The 18,432-nt window shown below is 26.0% G+C and overlaps 1 protein-coding gene across 1 annotated transcript; it reads left to right on the forward strand.

The window, feature by feature from the left end:
* Positions 1-4,426: 4,426 nt before the first annotated feature.
* On the forward strand, positions 4,427-9,571 carry LOC132922438 (dnaJ homolog subfamily B member 12-like). The gene is made up of 9 exons (XM_060985954.1): positions 4,427-4,476; positions 4,642-4,981; positions 6,474-6,542; positions 6,609-6,713; positions 6,919-7,077; positions 7,147-7,225; positions 8,467-8,612; positions 8,675-8,788; positions 9,167-9,571. The coding sequence occupies exons 2-9, from the start codon at positions 4,849-4,851 to the stop codon at positions 9,316-9,318; spliced, it is 957 nt and encodes a 318-aa protein (XP_060841937.1). The 5' UTR covers positions 4,427-4,476; positions 4,642-4,848; the 3' UTR covers positions 9,319-9,571.
* Positions 9,572-18,432: the final 8,861 nt, after the last annotated feature.

An 18,432-nucleotide genomic window follows, 5' to 3' on the forward strand; every position in this document is an offset into this window, starting at 1 on the left:
TGTGCAGTTATCATCGGTGTATCGGAGAAGCGAACAGCAAACATAACAAGTAACAACAAAATGGAGTTACCAGTCATAATTAAATGTTGGTCACACTGATTCTTTAAACTTTCAAATTGTATTGTTCAGTTCAGTTTTCAGTATTCACTGCTTGTCGCTTGATCACAAAATAAAATAAATAGCATTTGACATTTTATTCTGTGACTTGATCATAGAGTACCTAATAAGAATATTCTTATTACTCCATGGACTTGATCAAGTTCATCAACGAAATTATACTATTTTGATTGATATATAAAAAATAAATTTTGTATCACTTTTATAGTATCTCAACTTTTATGTATATTATATTTTATATTATTATTTATATTATATACATGAATTTTACTATGCACAATGACATTTTTGATTTATTTTAAAATAATATCTATTTATATTATAAATCTATTTTCGGCGCTTTACGATATTTATAGAAAGATAAATTAAATTTCGAGTTATATAAATGTTTATAATAGCCAATAGGTATATGGAGGTGTGGTTTAAATGTATATTATACATATAATAATTAAAATATTTAAATAGGTCCAAGAAAATATATTTACCGTAGATAATATATTTTTTTTTACTTTTATTTGAATTATACAATCTATACAGTATTTAGTATAATAAGCATAATAAATAACAGAAATAAAATGAACAGAGGGACTTGAGTGGAGAAGCCGCCCACCGACGAAACTCCGGCGTAGATAATATTAAAATTTAAAATTAAAATAAATGATTTTTATAGCTATATCAAAAAACATTACGAAATATGCTTAGTGATATAGACATATAGTACGTATAGGATGACGACCGTCTCCGCTCAGAATTGTTTTTCGTACGAAATGATGGTACCTATATCATTAAATTAATTAAAATTATCTAATACCTATATGAAGAAATAATCATGTATGTGACACCCCGACACCCGTATCGCTTTTAATGGTACAATGTGTTATAACAGGGGTCGGCAATTAATTTCTATGATGGTGGTCCAGATAATTTTAAAAAAATGTTCGAGGGCCAAAAAAAATTTAAACATTAGTTTATAATTACAATTAATGTATTTATTTTTGTATTAAATTTACAGTTTAAGACCAGAATTAAAGAAAAATATTTTTGGTGGTCCAGTTATTTCCCCTCCGTGGGCCAGACTTGGCCCTCTGGCCGCCTATTGTCGACCTCTAGGGCTCTAAGTCCTAAATTATAAGTTACAACACTGTCATTGGCGGAAATCAGGGTGGGGGCTTAGACCCCCCCCCCCCAAAAAAAAAGCCTACCAAGCCCCCTCAAAAATTCTTGCAAACATAACAATTTTGTAGTTTCATTTTCATATATTATATTCTTAAAAAACAAGAAACATAACACATAATAATTTTTATATTATAAATTTGTTTGAATAATATTTTATACGAAAATTAAAATTATAAATTGGAAAACTGTCCTATAGTGATTTGTTTTATCGTCTGTCGAATAAAACAAAATATATAAAATTACATTAATTTGGAAATACAATATATAATAATTTATAGCATATAATTTATATTTTATAACAACAGCACGCTATTGTTCGCCATCGACGATCAACGGATCGTATTGCCTTGGTGGATGAAAATGGTACTGCGTATATTTTAGTACTATAACAGTAATAAATAATAATATGTACATAGCAATTATTTTAATCTAATAATATATCTTTATTCTTTATAATATAAAGCACTTAACTATAAGATGAAGAGATCTTAGATTTACATTACCTAGTTTTATATTTAATCATGTATTTTAGTACCTACCTGTTTAGATAAAATAGGCACATAGGTACTACATTAACTTTTTAATTACTTTTCTAAAGTACTATGTACAGCAGAATGGTATACTCGTCCGACACCCAGTTTTATCTTATGCAATGTGAAGTGTTTCTTAAACCATCATGGAATATAGTGACAACTGACAGGGGTGGATGATCTAACATATTTTTTACCTGTAGCAAAGTATAAAATTAGTACCCACTCATAATTTAACCCCTCTCTATTATGCCACTGTTATTTGGTAATTTGGTGCCCTCGACCAAGACTTCCAGGACAAATGCCCTGGCTTGCCCCCCTAGATCTGGCCCTGTATAGTACCTAACACAATACTCATAGTCATAGAGTAATCTATATTTTCATCTATTCTGTTTCTGTATTAGAAAAAAAATTAGGGACGTAAAAGGTCCCACCCTATTAGTTCAGTGGCGTCATTTTGAAGGGGAGGGGGGCAACTTGGGCATTTGCCCTAACATTTGTCTAACATTTACATCAACCTTAAGTCGGCACATTTAAAAATTTTAAGAAGTCTTATTTTTAACTAATAAAGGCCATTGTTATAAATCTTAATATTGAATATTGATATTTTATAATTAAAGATTTATTGTTAATTTTTTTGTTGTATTCTTTAAAGAAGTATAATATATTATTAATCAAGATGTTTAGTATGGTATCGCGAAAAAATAACCCCGGAAATTTAGTCCCCGAAAAAAACCCCATATGAGATTTTGTAAGATTTTAAATGATAATAATTGTATAACATTCAAAACTAAAATGTATATTCTAATAAATACGTGTATGTGAATATTTTATAAAATATTTTAATTTTTAAGTGAATTATGAGCATTTTTAAATATTTTTCATACTCATAAGTCATAACTCACCTAAAAATTAAAATATATTAAAAAACCAGCGAGAAAATGCAGATTATATTTTTACCTAAAAGTTTGATAACAGGTCAATTCACTCTAATATCAGTATAGGTATTAATATATATATATTTTTTATGCATTTTAATTGACATTATTAATATTATATACGTTTTTTTATTTATATACCTATTATTGACCGTAATTGAAAAAATTTACTATTTGTTTAAAATTATTATATTATTTATATATTATTGATATTTCAAACTAATTTACTAAGTAACATTGGCAGATTAGGAAGTCCATATCTTAGCAATATAAGTATAAATATAGGACTTATAGATATTAAGATATACGATATCGGATATACCATATCTTAAGAGGATGTCGCACCTACAATATACCTAGTGTGCTTTTAGTTTTGATATTATTAGAGTGAATTGACCTATTATCAAACTTTTAGGTAAGAACATAATCAATCTGTTTTCTCGTTGGTTTTTTACGATATTTTAATTTTTAAGTGAGTAATGAGTATGAAAAATTAAAAATATTAAATATTTGAAAATGCTCATAATTCACTTAAAAATTAAAATATTACAATTACACATATTTATTAGAATAAACATTTTAGTTTTGAATATTATACAATTATTATTTATTTATTAAATCTTACAAAATCTCATTTGGGGTTATTTTTTTGGGGACTAAATTTCCGAAATTATTTTTTCTAGGGTTATTTATTAGGCAAATCGTTTAGTATTTGCATTATGTGACTGTAAATATTGCTAACAGTGCTAACACTGCTAACTACTTGTAAATCTGCAGTATTTAAAGGTACCTATTACCTATTTATTATTTATTTATACATTACTCAATTATTCTAAATTTGACTTTCTAATTCTAAAAAATATTTGACAAAATTGTTTGTACTTAATACTTCAAAATCCTGTGTGTGACGTTCATATACCTGGAAATTTACCCCCCCCCCCCTCACCAACTATGGCACTATTCGATGTGAACTGCGTGGAAAAAATTTTGAGTCGGCAAATAAGTTATAGTAGTTGCCCTAGCCCCTAGTCAAACAAAAACTGAAATGACGCCACTGTGTTAGTTGTGTGGCGATTGGCATTTAATATTCGAACGCATACTGACAATCATTTCGATTAGACATAAATATTATTGTATTATACAATATACAAAATGCTTTTCGCAAAAGATTATAAACGATAAAACCCGAGTTACAAATATAATTATAGCAAAATATACGCGTCAACGCCGTCAACAAATACAATTTTCAATATAATATTTTAGTCTTTAATCACATATCTTTCTTATGTTATGAATGTTATGACTTACAGCTAAAATAAGTCCTACATAAGGAAATAGTCAATTAATTAAATAAGTCTAAAATAATAAAATAACATACCTATAGAGTATAGGTACATATAACATTTATACAATAGTAGGTACGTCATGTATATTATAATTTATTATTAAAATACAATGTACAAAAAACATCCAGTATCAAATTTGAGCAAGGGAATCGATTGTTAATTTAGGCATTTAGCTTTTTCCATCATTAAATTTTTTTTTTTTTTAAGATACTAAATTTTTTGCGGGACTTTTTTTTCCGATTACCAAAAATCACGACTATAGATAAGGAATTATTATCAAAAACAAAACAACGACGGCGATAAGAAAAAAGTCAATGTAATCAAGAAAAAAAGTCCGCTTAGTAGTAGCTACTAGCCAGTAGCCAGTAGGTAAAGTTCTTCACTCTTAATACTTAATTCCAAATTTCACAATGCACATTAATAATTATGAAATTTGATTTAAAAAATAAATCTTAATTCATAAAATTAATACTATGATTATTACTCTATGATATGCCAATTTTTAAGCAGCCGGTTTTAATATTTTATTTACAGTTTTTTCTGGTTGGTGACTGTTACATATAACACAATCTTTGTAAACAATATTTAATTAACTTTATAGATTAATAGTTAATAAGATATTATTATCTATAATCCATAACTTTATAATATCGTTAATTGAAACCACCAAATTTAATTTACCATTGACTATTAAATATTTTAATATCAATGATATAATAAACTTCTTGATTATACTAAACAATGGAGAGCAACCGAGATGAGGCATCCCGCTGCATTGAGTTTGCTAGGTTATACATAAAAAAAAAGGATTTGGATAATGCTTGGAAATTTTCAACTAAAGCTAACAAAATGTATCCAACACCTGAAACAAAACGTGAGTGCCTAAACACTTTCTATAAAATTATTATTTAATCAATAGACACTAATGAAACATTAATAGATACTATTATCTATTTCATTATTATGTTATTTTATGTGTAATGCGTTATATATTATAATCACCAGGACTCAGATTTTATAGTGCTAATTATAACTGAAATAGATTTGTCAAAAACTTTACTGACCATAGAAAAGTTTTTTGTAGTTGTTCTAAGTGCAATAGAAATATGGATACAGTTCATTCTTAAGAATACCATAATAACATTGGCAAATCACCAGTGCTTGGAAGGAACGGGTTCAAAAGAATCCATTCAACCATTTCTTTAATTTCGTTCCATTCTTAGGAACATAGTTCTTTTTTCATGTTTAGGAACGTATTGAAATTTTGTTTACTTTTTGGAGGAATATTAACAATTTTTTCGTTCCTTTCTTCGTTTATTTATTTTTAAACTAAAGTAATTAAATTATCAAAACTGTATAGCTTCTTTTAAAATTTAGTAGCTAATATAAAGATGTATAAAAATAAACCTGTATACGATATTATTGATAATGTTTACAAAAGTTAAAACTACAGTGAGTTCCGCTTAATGTGATTACATTGGTTCAGATCATTTTGATTCTATTAACCGGTTGATTCCATAAAACATAATTTTTTTTATTGATGAGTATATTTATATGTATATTTTAAATTAGATTAAAATAAAATAAAGTAAAGAAACTATCTATTTTTTATTGTACTTGAGAATCTACTAATTTCATTTTCATATTAGCCTAAAATTAAAATCCATATTCAGTTAAAATATAATATATACATGATTTTTAATTATTTAAAAATAAATAAATAATAATGTATGTACATATTGTACCTATAATTTTTGAAACAACTGAAAAGTATCGTTTTCAACATTTTTTTAAATAACTCCTTTTAACTTTTTCAAAACAATTCTTGTTTCTTTTTAGTAAAAGTTTAAAATACCATTAAAACGATAAGAATGTTCTTAAAAATGATTCAATTATTCGGTACTCGGTGAGTCTAATAAAAGGTTAATTTAACAGTAGTAACATAAGAACTGGTTTGGGATTTTCAATTTTGATTCTAATAAATGGTTGATTCTATAAACCAGTGATCACTTAAGCAGAACTCACTGTATTATTAAATAACAATGTGTAATGTTTAAAATTTTAAAATTAAAATTGTTTAAAAAATATATTTTCATTATTTTGAAGTTTTTTAGAAAATATTAAATATGCATGATATGTATATACAAATCAAAAAATGTGCACTTTTTTCTTTAAAATCCACAAAATATATATTTCTAATTTTCAAAAGTTTGGATTTCTATAGCTTGGTCTGCTATAAATCTAGAGCATACAGAACAATATGCAATTCCTATAATTTCCAAACCCTAATCATTACACATTTGCTTAGTTAAGACAAGTATACAATTAGTATTTGAAATTAAATTAACTACAATAATATTTTGTAGGTCTACTCAAAAAATTAAAATCAACAATAAAACACTCGAAGAAACGGTCAAAGAAAAAATATCAATCAGGTGTGTAAAACTTAAAACTTTAATATTATATTAGATTTAAACCATATTATTTTTATATGTTTAAAGACCATTCTGATTCATCTTATAATGGTGATAATTCCAATTCATCTTCCAGTACTGACTATAATACTAAACAACAACAAAAAAAGTCAAAAAAAGGCCACAAATCAAGTTTGTACAATGACTTATTATATTAATTAATAGTAAATGTAAAAAGATTTGGTTACACCTAAACAAAAAAATAAAAACTTAATCATAAAGATGTTTTTAGTTCTTAGATATTATATTTAATAAATAATAAAGGCACATATACTAATATTAGTATTAGTACGGAAATTATTAAAAAAGTAATTAATAACTAAAATAATAATTATAGGTACTACTTATTCTTATAAGATGTTTAAAGAAATAAATAAAGATGAATCTTTTAAGTGTCTTGAAAAAGCAGAGCAATATATACAAAGCAAACAATTTGAGTTAGCAGAAAAGTTTATTCTCAAATCAAAAAAGCTTTTTTTAATACCCAGAGCTGATGGTAAACTAAATATATTATGTAATAATGCATAATTATAATTAAAAAATAAATAATAATTTAATGTTTCAGAACTCTTAAAACAGCTTCAAGAAATTAAAGATACCACTAAGGCTGATTACACAGAAGAACAGGCAAATGTTGTTAAAAAGTAACTATATATAGTTATTAATTTTCAATTGACTCTAAATGTACTTTTGAACAAAAACTAATAGAGACATTTTGAATAATACAATATTTTTTATTGAAAAATTAAGTACTTATATTATTTTATGTACAGTTAGGTAAACAATTTAAAGTTCTTTCTTAGTTTAGGTCAATAACTAGTCAAAAATGTAATGTGTACAACTTATGCATCTAATAATTTTGACTAGTAAATATTTTTACTTTAAATTTAATCACCATTTTAATATTATTATCATAACTATTAAAACTAAACTATTTCTGGACTCCTTATGGTTACTTAAGGTAACCATAGTATGTCTCGTTTTTAAATTATCTTACCTATTGTCTTTGACAGAATTTTTAAGACTCATAAATGTCCCATTTTCAGAAACTATGCAAATAATAACAAAAACAGTTTTTATTGACAAATAGTTTTTACTACTTATATTATATTTTACTGTGGAAAAAAAAGTTTTTTCCAATTTTTTATTGTCCTATTTTGTTACCTAACCCATCTTTAAAATACTAGTATTTATAATCAATGCTAATATTATAAAGAGGAAAGATTTGATTGTTTGTTTGTATTGAATAGGCCTCAAAACTACTGAAACGGGTTTATTGAAATTTGATACATAGATAGTTTAGACACTGAGAAAGGACATAGGCTACTTTTTAATACTAAAAAAGGGCTGTAAGGGGTTGAAATAGGGAATGGTATATATTATACCACTGTACTCGTACGGCATTGTCCTCAATGTTGGTGTTGGAGGTGACATGGAAGGGGAAGTTTGGGTGGCCAGATATGAGCTGCTGCTGTAACACGAAAATATAGATATATATATAATATATACTCACGCCGCCAAGACGCCAATAACAGTCGTACCTATCCTAAGGTGAATTTTGCCCAGGCAACGTCAGTTGGGACATCTAGTACCATAATAATTGCATTATTTTTATTATAAAAACCGGTATCACTTAAATTATAATTATGTTTATTATGATAATTGTGGTAAATTCTGTCTGGAGAACTATTATATTGATGAGACCAATGAAAAATAAACTAATCTCTTAATATTATTAAATATTCATTTATCTTAATAATTAATGTAAATACTATTATTATAGAATTATCCTTTGACATGCCTATTATATATCAATATATCATGATACATTTCTTGAGAACCAATCAAAATTGTCAACTGTAAATTTATTAATTTGTATTTATAGAGTGAAAAATAGTCAAAATTACTATACAATGTTAAACATTAATACTACAGCAACTATTCCTGAAATAAAAAAAGCATATAAGAAATTAGCTTTGTTGTTACATCCAGATAAAAATCCTGCACCTGGTTCAGGAGAAGTTTTTATAGGTAAAAAAAAATGTTTATAACATTTTAGTTATATAAATTAATATTTTTTTTTTGTTTATCAGATGTTACTAATGCTGTTGATACATTATGTGATTTTTCAAAACGTAAAATATATGACCAAACTTTAAAAAGACCTTCTACTTCTACATCTACAAACTATTCTCAAAGTTCCTACCGTAAGTATACTACTGGGTCAGGGATGGCAAATCTGTACGTGCTAAATATCTAAAAATTAAAATAAATACATCAAGCAAATTAATAAATACTAGTTATGTTACATTTTTTTTATTAAATCTCTCATTTATTTACCAATTAATACATTTAAAGTAATACTTATATTTTCTTGTAATGTAATTCATAGTTTAAAGGCACATAAAAAAAAATAAAGCCATTTTTGTCATGTAACGTTTGAAAAATTTGACATCCCTAGTAGATATTACCAATATTACTGAAAAATAGTGAAATTTGTTTATTAACCTAAATAATACATATTAATTATCATACTAACATTAATTTTTACTATGTAAATATTTATCAATACATAATTGTTTTAGGACATCAACCTCATCACCATACAAGATTTAGTGGAAATCAACACCCATATAGATTCTATCAACCATATGATTCCTCCGACTGTGATGATGACTATTTTACTGAAACCGAGTACTTCAATAGCTATGATTTTTATGATTCATTTGATTATTAATTAATAATTTATAAAATAAATAATTGTATATTTTTTTTGTCTTGAAACTTAATATTATTAATTATTATTTAAGTTTATGGCAAATTAGTAAAAAAATGTAATATATTGTTCTAGTTTTTTCAATTTATAAAATAGTATAAAAAAAAGATCTAAATGAATGTCAATAACAATTTAAATGATTGCAAATCATTTTTTTGTAAACTGAAATTTTAAAAATTTGACAAAAATGAAAAATTACAAATAATTGTATATATTTTGTACTTTGTATGCCAATGTGTAGTAATTTTTTGTTGGAAAAGTTAGTATGTGTTTTATAGAATTATTACACAAAAAAACGTTTTAAATTAATAAAAGATTTATTTAATACATAAAATTATAAATTATTAAATTAAATTTGATATTATTAAACCTAATTTCACAGATTTTCTGTTAAATAAAATGAGGTGTTGCTTGGTTGTCTCTACATTCTGGACTGACGTTTACTCTGTAACCAAGAAGCTTATGTGATATGATGAGATTGGTAAATAGTATAGGTTCGTTCCAATTAATGGGTTTAGTAGTTTCACGGATTTGGTGGTATTTATTGCTAATAATATTTTTTTGTATGTTTTAGTTTTTTACTATCTTCCATTAATTTCCTTGAAAAAGGCAGATATTTAATTACTTAAATATACTTTGATTTGATTTTGGTTTTTCATTTTTTTCATTAATTTCCTTGAACTTTGAGGTTTTTTGAATATTGGAAAATATAAATGGAAGCGCTGTATCTACTTACTTACCTTTTTAATATTTTTAAATTTATAAGTCATGAAGAACCTAGCTGTTATGTTTCAAAGTTTTTGACCAGGAACAAAATTTAAACAATTTAAAATGCCTATAAATAGCTTAAACTTATTCTAAATATTTTTGAAGTAAAACTTCTTTACAAAGGGTACAAAAAAAAAACGGTGGTCGGGCCTCACGGACTGCCCCTTATGGTGAACGGTCACATAGATTCTTCGACAACTAGATCCCGGTGACTAACGGACGCAAGAGGATCCAATTGACGGGGGATTAAAATAATCATAAGGATTTTACAAATTAATTAATTTTGTAATTAGTATTATAAATTTTTAATTATCAATGTATTTAAATGCTTTTACGTTATTATATCGTAGTAACATTAGTATAACAGTTGTTATCTAGCATAATCCATATAATTTTTGTTTAATAAACAATTAAAAAATATTTTCTATTATAACCTAATGTTTTAATAATACACGCATAAATTATTTCATAAATAAAGCTTTCATAATGTTAGGTTTCGTTTATACATCTAATAAAAAATTAAAATGTAGTAACTGAAGTTACTGAACATTTCACTTCTCAGTTAAAATATCCATAACTCATGTCTGGTCACCATCTTATGTTTATTTTATATTAATCAGAATAGCACCTATATAACTTAGTACAACTATATAACTATGTTATTAATATTGCTTAAAAGTTTTAACTTAATTCATACTCTCACTCCCAGTCTCAGAGGTTAGTCGTAAGTCTAGTGGCGCCGATCTATATTTCATTTTATGGGAAAAAAATTCTGGTGTTAGAACCACCTACTAAAAAAATGTTTAGTTAGTTACGTTCGAATGGTACTAATATACTATATTTATTTCTAACTATATATATACAAGATACTGCATAACAAACTATTTTTGATTATCACCCACCCACCCATAAATATTTCTTGGGAATTTTCCCCAGTTCATACCCGTGTTCGGCGCTTCTGTTAGTACATATATCAAATTTGAATATTGACAAAACTGTATATTTTAACGAAAAATAACGATTATATACCTAGGTATAATTATCGATTTTGTTTTAAGTTATCACAAAAATATTATTTAAAGACACCAATTCGAGTATTATTATTTAACATTAACAGAGAAGTATTCAAAATATTATGTAGATTAGTTTTAAGCTGTTTATGCCATAAACTTATTAACACCTGCAGTGGCGGCTCGTCAGGGGTGTTTGAGACGGCGGACTCACCATAAAAAAAAGTAGTAAAGCAATAAAAAAGTTTGAAGAAAATTGTAGTACCTATAATTTAATATTTTTGTCTATTTGGAAAATAATTATGATGGTTTTCGATATTATTATTGATTATTGATAATATTATAATATTTTTACATTAATAATGAGAAGACGGGTGTCATTCAATAATAATACGGGCGAAAAATATCGATAACAACAACTAATTACTAATTTATGCGATGCCAATGGCAGAAACTTTGAATGTGTCTATAGTCTCAATGTCCTGAACAACATCTATACAATCTACCCCGCCCTCCGCCTTGTCGTGCATATAAAATTTGAATAAGTACACAATTGAGTCTCTCGAACGGCAGACTCCCGAATAAATTTAAACGTCTGGCTAATAATAATATTACAACATATTACATAATAATACAGTATATAATCTATGGATATGGATTTATCATATTAATCTATCATCTATGGTAATCATCAATCTTCGCTAATCATCGGAGACGATTGACGGTTGTAATAATTTTAATGGAGAAAAAAATAGACGTACAAATCGTTAAACCGTACTTTAATATATATATAATATTTTATACGCATATGCCGTTCTGTTCAGCTTATTTTTATGAAATATCTCAATATCTTCAATTCGAAACGTGGTAAAGACGGACGAGGAAAGGTGTTCCTGGGTCGGCGATGTGGTTACTGAACGTGTGGACATTAAATATGACACAACCAAGTTTCACAAAAAAATCGATGTTTACGTGAGTTTGATTGTCTATACTTTTGGAGCTTTAATTTACTTTTTTAGACATAAAATAAATACATACTTATTGCACCGGACAATCTGCTACACGCCGGGTGACGTATACGTATGCATATATTTTATTCCCGAACGCGCGATGCATAAAATACGTGAGACCAAAAATACATAATCGTCATATTAGTATATTACCAGACCCATTTTATATAATAATTTATATTTATATTAACTGTATAAATAGCTTTTTTCATTTTTAACTGGCCGAATACTTGACTAATATAAGTTTTTTTTATCCCTAACAAAAATAAAAAGTTTTCTGAAAAGACGCATTAATATTTTTTTATAATTGTCTGAATTTTGAATTTTTATGACAATAATTAGTAGATAGTAGATATTCATTTCATATTTCTGTGATAACTATTTCTGCTCAACCGATTTTTGTTTTTTTGTAGTAATTTAAAAACGAATAACTGTAGTTATTTGAAAATTTCACCAAATGTTAATGTTTGCATTTCTTATACATTATATTATAATTTTCAAAATATTTTGACTATACACTTATAGGATAAAATAACAATAGCATAATACCATAAATAGATGCATATTTATTATATATATATATTAATATCGCAAATTATCTGAGCATATTACATTAGAACCTATTGATTATTTTAAAATCAGTAAAAAATAGTATGAGTAGGTATTATTCCTAAACAGAACGGTACCGAAACGGGAATGATATAGTCACATATGTTTATAACGAGTCGAATGTGAATAACTGCTTGTATTTAGAAATGAATTTTATTGATTTTGTAAGTCCTTCTTTATTATACGTAGATCATAATCTATTAACTATTTAGTATGTAATATTAATTGAATGATTCAACTTTTAAATATTTTTAAAATTATTAATCATTTAGTTCAGCCAACCCGTAAACTGCTGTATAGCTACTATAGTAGGTGACTACAATACTACATATAGACTAGGTTAAGTATGTCACATTGTCACTATAACGAATTTGTACAATTTGAATTCAATTTTCAATGTATAATGCATTAATGCATTGTGTACAATTTAAAATTATGCTGGTCGAAGATGGTCTTATTTGTTGGTGAGAAATTTTACCAAACAACTATTGAAATAATAAAATTATAATTAAAAAAAAAATTCAGGATAATGTACAATTGTTATGGTTTTACGTATGAAATTAATTAGATACCAAAAGTTTCGTATGCAAGACAGCTGAAATATAAAAATAAATCCTATAATATCACAAAGAGTTCTATAAAAATAACATATGATCTATCATATTATTACAATATTTATCATCCGTGGCAATCGACAATCGTCGTCATTTGTAGGAGACGATTAACCATTCTAATAATTTTATTGAACAGTCGTCAAACAACAGCCTTCAGTACATGACAAGTGCTCTCATTTTCATAAAAAATTTCAATGATTTCATTTCGAAGCGTAATAAAGAAGACAAATGAAGAAATAAACTAGCTGTTTCTTCGGTGGCTGTGCACGTTTCAACTTTAATATGGCACAGCTTGATTTCGCCGAAAAGCGTCGAAGGATACTTACGTAGGTTAATTTTCCTATAATTTTGGGGTAGTAATAAATTTAGTTTTTATACTTTAAATACATATTTATTGACTTGTACAAGCTGCCACCCCGATTACTTAGACCTATATTTTATTTCCGATAGCCGGCAACCGGCGGGTTATTGTATACGACCCGTTTTAAATTCTTAAACGATGAAATCTTTTTTTAAATATTTTATTATTTTTAAGTTCTAGATAATATTTTTTTTCATAGTAAATAATTTAAGAATATAAAATTTTTATTTTTTTCTGGTCTGCAAACTGTTTTTAATTTGTAAATATGGCATGAGAGTTTTAAAAGGTTAAAGTTAAAAAATAGCCAAGAATAAAATAAATTCGTCAATTGTACCTTGGATCCTGGACGTAGCAATGAATATGTATATTAATTTTAGAATTACTTAGTTTTTTTTTCTATCTGTTATGAATTCTTGTAGCAAATATGATATATTTAGTACTTTGGGTGGTTAATAGTAAAATAAAATAAAAAATTTCAGATCTTGTCATAATATCGGAAAAACTGGAATCATTACGCATACTTGTATAATTTCGACAAAATTAATTCATTTACTAAGTTTTAATTCAAAAATGCTAATCATAGAATGTTGAAAATTTTACCAACTGTCTACATTATGATTTCCTATACATTGTATAATTATAAAAACATTTTAACAATTTTAAATAATTAAATTTTTTTTTTTTTTTAAGCCGATAAAAATTATTGATAACAAATATGATTTAAAATTTAATACAGTGTTCCTCATCAGACACTAAATTACTGCAATAAAAAATGTATAGTCACGATATTATATTCTTATAAACGTTTAAAATCAAAATTTTGACAAATTTTGTCTAAATCTATACAATTTTCAAATTTTTTTTCATCAGATATTTATATAATATTGTCTTTTAATATACAAATTTAATATAGTAATTCTCATTAGTTTTTTTTAAATATAACAAATATAAAAGGTTTACTGGAAAGTCACATTATTTTTTACGACTGAAGTTCAATATTTGATGACATATTCGGTATTAATTTTTATCCTAAAAAAAAAAACTATTTCTTGTAAAACGATTTTTATATTGTGTTATAGACTATAATACTATGCATAGGTAGTTTAAAAACAAATAATCTTACACCGAAAACTTTAAGTCTTAACTAATTTTTTATGAGAGTATTTCTTATTTATGTTATTATTTTAAAAACATTTTCAAACTATATATATATAAACAATGTTCTTTATTTTTTTATTATTACAAATTTTTAAAATTTTTAAAATGTTCAAATTATTTTTTTCATAAGTATTCATTTAAATATTTTCTTTTTATATCTACAATTTTAAAATGTTTTATAGGAATTCTCATTAGTTTTTTTAATGCAAAAACAAAAATAAAATGCTAGCTGGCAACTTATATTATATATGACTGTTTGAAGTTCAATATTATATAATTTATATATAAATTAATAAAATATGTGTCTACATCGATTACGATCCGGGTCGCGAATTTTTCATAAAAATGAATATATTTTATTTTATGTTTAAAAAGTAAATTGATTACCTAAAGCATTGACTAGTGACTAGGTACTATTTGTTACAAGAAACCACAATAAACGAAATGAATGAATTTTTTTCTATTATGATAAGTGTCTTCAGACACAATATCTACAGACAGAGGTAATTGCATCTAATGTAATAGATAAGTAAGATTAAGTTAAAACACTGCGCGTGATTAGAATCAAAAAAATGCAGAAATAATAACTTAGAAACATAACGATATTAATCATAATTCTTTTTTTTAAATACTTAATAATATAATTATTTTTATTTAGTGCACTATTTTCATAGATTAAATTAAATAATTTGTAATCATCTTCATTAGAATAAAATATTAATACTTTGCAATATCTATAAAAATTTGGTCTAGTTTATATGTTTCAATTTTACGTATGTCAAAGAGCTAAAATATAATAATAAATCCTATAAAATCACAGAGTTCTATAAAAAAAAAAAAATATAATATTTATCATCCGACATCCATGGCAAACGACAATCGTTGTCATTTGTAGGAGACGATTAACAATTCTACTAATTTTATTGAACAGTCGTCAAACAACAGCCTTTAGTACATGACAAGTACTCTCATTTTCATTTCGTGCTGTTTATTTTCATAAAATGTATTTTTATTCTCATTTAGAATCACGATGAAGATCGATATGAAGAAAATTTGCAGTTTCTTCGGTGGCGGTGCACCACTATACGTATAGACTGAAGATTGACACAACTCGGTTTCCCGGGAACAGTCTACGATTACGTAAGTTTTTTTCTTATTATTTTTAAGGATTAAATTTAAATTTTAAACTTAAAATAAAATATAATTATTTATATGAAAAATCGGCTACCCGGACGATGTAATCGACGTAAGCACATATTTTATTCTACTATTCACGCCGGGTGACGTATACGTATGCATATTTTATTTCCCAACGCGCAATGCATAAATACCTGAGACCGAAAAAATATAATCGTCATATTACCAGACCCATTTTATAGAATAATCATTTATATTTATATTAATTGTATAAAAATAATTGTCAAACAACAGCCTTCAGTACATGATAAGTACTCTCATTTTCATAAAATATTTCAATAATACCATTCCGAAGCGTAAAGAAGACGAATGAAGAAATAAACTATAGCTGTTTCTTCGGTGACGGTGCACGTTTGAACTTTAATATGGCACAGCTTGATTTCGCCGAAAAGCGTCGAAGGATACTTACGTAGGTTAATTGTCCTATGATTTTGGGGTAGTAATAAATTTACTATTTATACATAACATAAATGTTTATTGACTTCTACAAGCTGTTACCCCGATGACAGAACTATATTTTATTTTCGATCGTCCAGTCCAATGAAGTGGCCAGCAACCGGCGGGTTATTGTATATACGACCCGTTTTAAATTCTAAAACACTGAAATTTTTTTTTTATTTATATTTTATTATTTTAAAGTTCTAGACAATATTTTTTTCCATAGTAAATAATTTAAGAATATAAAATTTTCATTTTTATCTGGTCTACAAACTGTTTTTAATTTGTGAATGTGGCCCGAGAGTTCAAAAAGGTTACCGATCATGCATTAATGATGAAATTGCCAAGAATAAAATAAAGTCGTTATAAGTACACCTTAGAATTTATAGATCCTGGACATGTAGCGAAAAATGTATAATGATTTTACAATTATGTAGTTTATTTTCTGTCTGCCATGAGTTCTTGTAGCAAATATGATCTATTTGGTACTTTGGTTGGTAAATAGTAAAATAAAAAAAAATCAGATCTCGCCATAATATCGGAAAAACAAAAAAGCTGGAAATATTACACTATTTATATAGTTTTATTTTTTGGTGAAAAATTTTACCAAAAAACTATTGAAATAATAAAATTATAATTAAAAAAAAAATTTAGGATGTACAATTATTACGATTTTACGTATGAAATTAATTAGATACCAAAAGTTTCGTATGCAAGACAGCTGAGATATAAAAATAAATCCTATAATATCACAAAGAGTTCTATAAAAATAACATATGATCTATCATATTATTACAATATTTATCATCCGTGGCAATCGACAATCGTCGTCATTCGTAACAGAAGACTGTTAATAATTCTAATAGTTTTATTGAATAGTCTTTAAACAACAGCCTTTAGTCCTTTAGTGTATGACAAGTGTTCTAATTTTTATAGAGTATTTTAATAATTTCATTCTGAAGCGCAAAGAAGACGAATGAAGAAATAAGAGCTAGCTGTTTCTTCTTCGGCGGTGATGGTGCACGTTTGAACTGTAAATGTGGTACACCTCGATTTCGCCGAACAGCGTCGAAAAAAACTTACGTAAGTTAATTTTTCCATAATTATGGAATATTAAATTTATCTTTTATACTTAAAATAAATATTTATTGACGTGTACAAGCTGCTATACTTGGATGACAGACTTATATTTTATTTCCAATCGTCCAATGCAATGGCCGGCAACCAGTGAGCTATTGTCTACGCCCTACGGCCGCTTTAAATTCTAAAACGACGAATTTTATTTTTAATTTAAAGTTCTAAACAATATTTTTTTGCATAGTAAATAATTTAAGTATATTACATTTTTATTCTTTTCTTGCCCGCAAACAGTTTTTAGTTTGTGAATGTGGACCGAGAGTCCAAAAAGGTTGACTACTGGTCCAATGTATAAAATAGCCAAGAATAAAATTAAGTCGTCAAGTATACCTTGTATCCTGGACATAGCAATGAATGCATATTTACTTGACAATTGTCAATTGTGTAGTTTCTTTTCTATCATAAATTATTGTAGCAAATATGATCTATTTAGTACTTTGGGTGGTTAATAGTAAAATAAAAAATTTCGAATCTTGTCATAATATCGAAAACACAAAAAAAACAAATGTATTATTACGCTATATACTTGTATAATATTGACAAAATTAATTTATTAATTTAATTTTAATTAAAAATGTGAATTATAGAATTTTGAAAAATTTACCAATTATCTACATTATGATTTCTCTATAGGTAAATTGTATAATTTTAAAAGCATTTTCATTATTTAAAACAATAAATTTTTTTTTTTTTTTATTAACCCGAAAAATAGTAAAAATAATATTATGCAAATATGATTTAAAATTTAATATAGGCTTCTTCGTCAATCGTTC

The sequence above is a fragment of the Rhopalosiphum padi genome, chromosome 2, assembly GCF_020882245.1.
Source record: "Rhopalosiphum padi isolate XX-2018 chromosome 2, ASM2088224v1, whole genome shotgun sequence".
Lineage (NCBI taxonomy): Eukaryota > Metazoa > Arthropoda > Insecta > Hemiptera > Aphididae > Rhopalosiphum > Rhopalosiphum padi.